This window comes from Lucilia sericata, unplaced genomic scaffold (assembly GCF_015586225.1).
Source record: "Lucilia sericata isolate MDLA Ls3-8-SP2 unplaced genomic scaffold, ASM1558622v1 Contig001541F_arrow, whole genome shotgun sequence".
Classification (NCBI taxonomy): domain Eukaryota; kingdom Metazoa; phylum Arthropoda; class Insecta; order Diptera; family Calliphoridae; genus Lucilia; species Lucilia sericata.
The window spans coordinates 45,001-52,500 of NW_023995465.1; the positions used below are offsets into that span (position 1 = coordinate 45,001).

Here is a 7,500-nt window from a genome sequence, read left to right on the forward strand (position 1 = left end):
GAAAATAACATTTAACAGAGAGTATATTGACAAAAGCAGGAGCAAAAAGGGAGAGAGAAGTAATCAAAAAGGGGGTTATTTGAAAGAATACCAGTAGTGAAATGTGTTTAAGTGAGTCAGCAGCAGTGTAGAAAGAAATAAATAATAATGATTAATACTTTTAAATAAACCTTTTAAATAATTACTATTTTTTTAATATTATGTATTTAAAAAAAAGAAACACTACTTTTTTTATAAGATTTTTGTTGCTTGCGTAGCTTGTCTAAAAAAAAAACTCAACATAGACGACGCCGCCACCTTAATTTAATTGAAACATTATTTAGTTACTTTCAGTTATAATTAACTATTTTATAAAATTGTTAACACATTACCACTTGTTTCAATTGTTTTACACTTTAAAATAAAAAATTAATAATTTTTTCTTAATTTAAAGTATAATTTTTCACTTTTTTTTGCCAACAGCACCACCCTACGTCACACGAATACGAAAAAGAAACTTTACTTAAAAGTGTGGTGAGAAAAATTAGTAAAACGGAGATTTATGACAATACACCAGCAACAACAACAAAGTTACCAAGAAAATTTATAATTCACCACAATTATGATGATGACGGCGACGTAATTTTTTCCACTCTTTTTTTTTGCAATTATAACTTCCACAAAAAGTCCTAATTCATAAAATTTAAATACTTTATTAACACTTGTTTCTTTACTTTAAAAACTTCATCAAATATATATTATTTCTTTTTATTTAAAATAAAACACCAACTATTGCTGGACAAAAACCATTGATACTAGGTATAAACGCCTTTTTTATAGATAAGTTTTAATTCTTTTCAATCTTGCTGAAACATTTAATAAATTATATTATGTTTAATTTTATATTAAATGAATTATTACTTTTTTCTCTTTAAATAATCTAATTTTCACAATTCTTTTCTCCAATATTAACTTTTTCTTTCTGCTATCAGGAAACAATGGTGAGAATAAATGACGACAACGAATAGAAAGAAAAAAAACGAATGCATCAATAAACAGAGATGCCAGCTTATATGAAATTGTAAAAATAAAACAAACCTTTTTTTGCTAAGAAATCCAAACAATTATTCAAAAAAATTTAAAATTAAAGAAAATACTATATAAATAACATAAATTAACATACATAAAAATAAAAACTCTGCTGAAATAAACAAAAAGTTTGCTTTAATTTCTAAATAATATGGCAACATTTTATTTTCATACAACACTGCTAAAAATTTGCTTTAATTCCCCCCACCAAAGAAAAGAGAAAACAATAGTGAACTCTAACAAAAAAAAGAAAAAGCAAATAATGTAAAATAAATTCACCACATGCCGTCAAATGCTATACAAATCCATTCAATACAAATAAAAAATTTTTGCCATGTTTTCGAAAATATTAACACTTTCTAACTAAAAAACTATTAAAAACAATAAATTTTCATACGCACCAATTAATTATGAAAAATTTACACAAATTTGTGCAGAATAATTACGAAAAACTGCTGGAAATTAATTAAAAACGGGAGAGCAATGTTTTAACTTGTACAATGGAAAAAATTAGCAAACCGACAATGACAAAAGAACAGTATTGCACACACATAGATACAAAATCAGACATTACTTGCAAAAACTAAAGGAGTAAAAGAGACAACTAGCTTAAGGCTAATTAGAAACTTTAACAAGAAAAAGCTGCCACGTCGTACTTCAATAGTTAAGGTGAAAATGTAACAACTATATGTATACCGTAATTAGTGCTACCAGATGTCTTGTAAACATACACCGGTTTATTGTTGTTCAAAGAGGTGAATTTAAAAGGAAAAAATAAATATGGCGTCTTTTGCTACAAATTCTTTTTGTTTCTATTCTTTTCTGTTATACAGGTTACACACACACACACTTATACACCATCCAAAAAATATGTTTTATCCAAAATCACCTTTTTTACGCTATCCACTTGTTGAATCACAACTTTGCAAAGGGAATGTAAGTATTACGATTGTTTTTTAAAGTTTATGCAAACTTTTTTCGTAGTCAACACAATTTTTTATTGAATTTTTGCTAAAATTTTCTTTGGACGTGGAAAGTGTAATGTTTTCTTTGCGTAAAACAATTCAACATACCACGATATGACAAGAAAAATGTCAGTAGCTAAGAAGAAAGTAAAATAAATGTTAAAGCTAAAGAGAGAAGGAATAATAAACAACACAGGGTTGTAGTTATAAAAAGCATAAACGAAATCGTAAACGTAACAGTAAAAATTTAAATCGTTAAAAAATAGTTTTAAAATTTTACTTAATAATTGTATAACATTTATAACTATTATTTTTCGTTATTTCAGTTGAATTTACTAGAAGATCTATTAACATGGCTTTGTCGTACTCCTACCAATACCACCTATCGAGTAAATCTTCTAACATCTTCCCTAGAATCTTTTAAAACTGAAGTTGAAATAATTTTGAAAAAACGTTATGCGGTTCCTCCGAAAATTTATACTTTCGCAGATTTGCCCGAACTTTTATGTATAGGTCCTACAGAAATATCACCCAAGCCTGATGAGCAACAAAAAGAAATCATTGTGGACACTTGCTGTGGTGCGGCTGTATTGAGAGGAGCTCATATTTATGCAATTGGAGTCCTGGCCATGGAATCTGGTACCAAAGAGGGTGATTTGGTAAATGTTTATGCAGATTTGGAGCAAAAATGTAAGAAAGGTTTAAATATACGCTATGAATCCAATGAAAAGGTGTATTTGGGCCAAGGAAAAGTGTTAATGCAACGCTATCAAATATACAGAACCGAAGGTCCTCAACAGGGCATAGCAGTGGAAATGCTTAATACCATATCGGGAGTACCCTCTATTGGGGATTTAAGCAATTCTAAGGTATTACTACAAAATCTACCCTCCATTGTTTGTGGTAGAGTATTAAACCCTAAACAAAATGAATTGATTTTGGATATGTGTTCAGCTCCCGGTAATAAAACCACCCATTTGGCTGAATTGATTAAAGATCAGGGCTGTATAATAGCTTTAGATAAAACGGAAAATAAAATAAAACTTGTTAAAGATAAAATTGCCAGAAACCAACTGAAATCGATTAAAGCTTATGCCTTTGATTCTACAAAATCTTATAATGAAGATTTATCATGCAACAATGCGGATTTGAAACCACCTTTTAAGTCACAAACTTTCGATCGCATTTTATTAGATGCTCCCTGCAGTGCTTTAGGCAACAGACCCCTATTGTCTAGTAATATGTCACCAAAAATGCTGGAATCTTATGCCAAAGTTCAAAAGAAACTATTTGCCAATGCTGTGCCACTGCTGAAAACAGGTGGCATTTTGGTTTATAGCACCTGTACAGTTAATATGGCGGAGAATGAAGAAATGGTAGTATGGGCTTTAGAAAAGTTTCCCGAATTAAGTTTAGAACCTGCTACGCCAGTATATGGAGCAGCAGCTTGGCCTTGTGAGGGTTTAAGCGAATTCGATCGCTGTAAGTTACAACGTTTTGGTTCTACGGATAATAAAATGGATTCGGTAGGATTTTTTATTGCAAAATTTGTGAAAAAATAAATTTATTGAGCTATTGAATTGCGTTGTGTGGCGTTTTAATGTGGGTGGTTGTATGCAGCCAAAAGTTTGGTTGTTTTATTAGAAGTGTTCACTAGAGTTTAGCCTAGTCTATAGTCTGAACTATACTGAAGTTTGAACTCTTTACTACAATCTTATCTAGACTTAACTATAGTCTAGTCATTGCTATGGTCTGTAGTCTTTTTCTCATGCTGATTAATGCGAGATTACCCCATATCTTCTCACTATTAGTAAGATATTTGAGAACTTTAGATTGTTAATTTTAAACTGTGGAAATTTACAGTCGAAAATAATTTATTTTTGGAAAACGTTTGTTTTTATTTTAGCTTAGTTTCAGCGTATCGATTTAATTTAATTATAATTCAAAATTGATATTTAATTAGTTGTTGTAGTTTCTTACTACTTATATAACTCTATATTTAAATTAAATTTAAAAATATGCACTTTTAATACACTAATATAAATTGTGTGTTATTTAAAATATTAAAATAAAATTAAACCAAATTGTTTTTATATTTTTATTACTATTTTATTTTGTTTTAATTAAGTTTTTGACATTATAGTTTATTTTTATTATTTATTGATAATATATCCATTGAATTGGATAAATAATGTAAAATAACTACTGTTATTAATGTTAAAGTTTCAAATGTTTTTTTTTTTGTTGTTTTAAATTAAAGTATTAAATTTAAAGTAGATTATTTAAAAACTAATAAAAAAAAGAAAATAACTTAACAAAACGAAAAAATAAAATGAATAATTTACAAATTGATTTCTGTTGTCTCTATTAAAAAATATATATAAACCAATGATGTCTGATCAATTAAACGTTTACGTATTTATATTTAAATTCTAAATATTATTTTTGTTTCTTCTAAATCGTAAAGTATTAATTAAATTACATTGTCTGCCATGTATAGAATATTTAAAGCGAGGGTTTGAATTTTTCTTATTTTGTTTTTGTTTTTTTGTTGTGAAGTGGAGGAAAAAATTCGTTTACACATTGATTATGTTAGCCTTAAGCAGCTATATTAAGTGCCTTAAATTCATCATCATGCATTTCTGTCATCATAAATGTACCATCTTGTAATAATAGAACAACACGACGGGTGCCACCTGAAAGTGGAAAATAAGAAATTTAATTAGTAAATTGCTTCAGGTCCAGTTGAGTTCAGTTTTAGTTGAGTTCAGTTTTAAATCAGATCTACTTCAATTCTAAATCAGTTCCAGTTCAGTTCTAGTTCAGTTCTAGTTTAGTTCTAGTTCAGTTCTAGTTCAGTTCTAGTTCAGTTCTAGTTTAGTTCTAGTTCAGTTCTAGTTCAGTTCTACTTCAGTTCTAGTTCAGTTCTAGTTTAGTTCTAGTTCAGTTCTAATTCAGTTCTAGTTCAGTTCTAGTTCAGTTCTAGTTCAGTTCTAGTTCAGTTCTAGTTCAGTTCTAGTTCAGTTCTAGTTCAGTTCTAGTTCAGTTCTAGTTCAGTTCTAGTTCAGTTCTAGTTCAGTTCTAGTTCAGTTCTAGTTCAGTTCTAGTTCAGTTCTAGTTCAGTTCTAGTTCAGTTCTAGTTCAGTTCTAGTTCAGTTCTAGTTCAGTTCAGTTCTAGTTCAGTTCTAGTTCAGTTCTAGTTCAGTTTTAGTTCAGTTCTAGTTCAGTTTTAGTTCATTTTCAGTTCAGTTCTAGTTCAGTTCTAGTTCAGTTCTAGTTCAGTTCTAGTTCAGTTCTAGTTCAGTTCTATTTCAGTTCTAGTTCAGTTCTAGTTCAGTTCTAGTTCAGTTCTAGTTCAGTTCTAGTTCAGTTCTAGTTCAGTTCTAGTTCAGTTCTAGTTCAGTTCTAGTTCAGTTCTAGTTCAGTTCTAGTTCAGTTCTAGTTCAGTTCTAGTTCAGTTCTAGTTCAGTTCTAGTTCAGTTCTAGTTCAGTTCTAGTTCAGTTCTAGTTTAGTTCTAGTTCAGTTCTAGTTCAGTTCTAGTTCAGTTCTAGTCCAGTTCTAGTTCAGTTCTAGTTCAGTTCTAGTTCAGTTCTAGTTCAGTTCTAGTTCAGTTCTAGTTCAGTTCTAGTTCAGTTCTAGTTCAGTTCTAGTTCAGTCTAGTTCAGTTCTAGTTCAGTTTTAGTTCAGTTCTAGTTCAGTTTTAGTTCATTTCCAGTTCAGTTCTAGTTCAGTTCTATTTCAGTTCTAGTTTCAGTTGTATTTCAGTTCTAGTTCAGTTCTATTTCAGTTCTAGTTCAGTTTTAGTTTAGTACTGTACTAGTTCAGTTTAAGTTTATTTTTACTTTACTTCTAGTTCAATTCTAGTCCATTTGTAGTTCAGTTCTAGTTTAGTTCTACTTCAGTTCTAGTTCAGTTCTAGTTCAGTTCTAGTTCAGTTCTAGTACAGTTCTAGTTCAGTTCTAGTTCAGTTCTAGTTCAGTTCTAGTTCAGTTCTAGTTCAGTTCTAGTTCAGTTCTAGTTCAGTTCTAGTTCAGTTCTAGTTCAGTTTTAGTTCAGTTCTAGTTCAGTTTTAGTTCATTTCCAGTTCAGTTCTAGTTCAGTTCTATTTCAGTTCTAGTTTCAGTTGTATTTCAGTTCTAGTTCAGTTCTATTTCAGTTCTAGTTCAGTTTTAGTTTAGTACTGTACTAGTTCAGTTTAAGTTTATTTTTACTTTACTTCTAGTTCAATTCTAGTCCATTTTTAGTTCATTTTTAGTTCATTTCTAGTTCAGTTCTAGTTCAGTTCTACTTCAATCCTAGTACAGTTCTTAATAGCAGTGTTTTGGTCTAATTACCTGGAGATGGTAAATCAGCTTGTACAACTTCAGCTGGTATATTCGCCTCTTGTCCATCGGAACCGTCTCCCGTTTGTATACACAATTGACTGGTGGCGCCAGGTTGAGCATTCGCTGCTTGCACTGCAATTTGTTGCTGTTGTTGTTGCTGCTGTGCTGCAGCCAGTGCCTGATGTTGGGCTAGTTCAGCTTCTGTCATGGTCACTACTTGAGTGGTACCATCTTCTTGTGTGGTCTTAACTAAATACTGACCACCACCACTGCCATCACCACCAGCTGCCGCTGCCAGAGCTTCAGCTTGTTGTTCGGCTGGTAATTGGGCAACCGCTTCGGCAACAGCATTGTCTAGGGTAAGTACTTGATTTTCATTTTCACCTTCAGCGGCTGCCACATAAGCAAATTGTTGTTCACCATCAGGACCTTGTGTTACGAGTATGGTTTGTCCTTCGGCATTTTTGCCAGCCACCTGATAGACGGTCCCATCTTCACCGGTTACCAATAGAGGTGTGCCGTCTTCGTTGGTTAGCATTTGATCTTGTGTGAGCAATAGATTTGGATCAATATCATGTAATTGCTGTTGTTGTTGCTGGTGATGTTGTTGTTGCTGTTGCTCTTGATGCAGTAAATTGTGTAGCTGCTGCTGTTGTTGTTGATGATGTTCTGTTACCAGTTGAGTTTGCATAACACCACTCTGTTGCTGCTGCTGATCCTCTTGACCAATTATATTGCCTGTAATAGGACACAATTGCGCTTGATGCTGTGGTTCCTCTTCCTGTTGTTGGACTATCTGTTGTTGAACATGCTGCTGTGTTTGTTTTCTTTGAGCTATGGGAGCACTACTACGTTGTGCTGGTCCGGTTAGCTGTTGCACCTTTTGTATGTGTACTTGAGACTGTTGTCTCTGTCGTTGCTGTTGTTGTTGATGCTGTTGTCTTTGGGCTACAACATCATCACGAGTCATTACCTTCTTGGTAACCTTTAGATCTCCCGATTTGGAAAGTTGTAAAATTTTCTGTTCTGGTGTTACCGCTTTGCTTTGTTGTACTGCAGTACGTTGATTATTGCTGGCAACATTGGAACCTTGACGTGGTATTATCATGCGTCCCGATGATGGTGAGGTTTGTGTGACAGT

General features: G+C 32.0%; 3 protein-coding genes across 7 annotated transcripts in view; 1 reads left to right on the forward strand and 2 right to left on the reverse strand.

Annotated features, from left to right (window-relative positions):
- LOC119611831 (ADP-ribosylation factor 1) overlaps positions 1-2,177 on the reverse strand; it is a 12,715-nt gene extending 10,538 nt beyond the window's left edge. For 2 of the 5 annotated variants that reach the window (XM_037967537.1, XM_037967535.1), the window contains exon 1: positions 1,470-1,743. The gene's annotated coding sequence lies outside the window, so the exon portion shown is untranslated. Of the gene's footprint in view, positions 1-371; positions 529-900; positions 1,023-1,469; positions 1,744-1,957 lie in introns of those variants that run through there. The other 3 variants (XM_037967536.1, XM_037967534.1, XM_037967538.1) reach the window with 3 other exon arrangements.
- Positions 1,683-3,613, forward strand: LOC119611830 (tRNA (cytosine(72)-C(5))-methyltransferase NSUN6). Its single transcript, XM_037967533.1, has 3 exons — positions 1,683-1,823; positions 1,902-2,004; positions 2,360-3,613. The coding sequence occupies exons 1-3, from the start codon at positions 1,783-1,785 to the stop codon at positions 3,593-3,595; spliced, it is 1,380 nt and encodes a 459-aa protein (XP_037823461.1). The 5' UTR covers positions 1,683-1,782; the 3' UTR covers positions 3,596-3,613.
- Positions 3,614-4,427: 814 nt separating this feature from the next.
- The window catches only part of LOC119611832 (putative mediator of RNA polymerase II transcription subunit 12), an 8,038-nt gene continuing 4,965 nt past the window's right edge, over positions 4,428-7,500 (reverse strand). The window contains 2 exon segments of the mRNA XM_037967539.1: positions 4,428-4,729; positions 6,369-7,500. The exon segment at positions 6,369-7,500 is cut by the window's right edge and continues 231 nt beyond it. Of these exon segments, the coding sequence (XP_037823467.1) occupies positions 4,632-4,729; positions 6,369-7,500 (1,230 nt within the window). The 3' untranslated portion in view covers positions 4,428-4,631.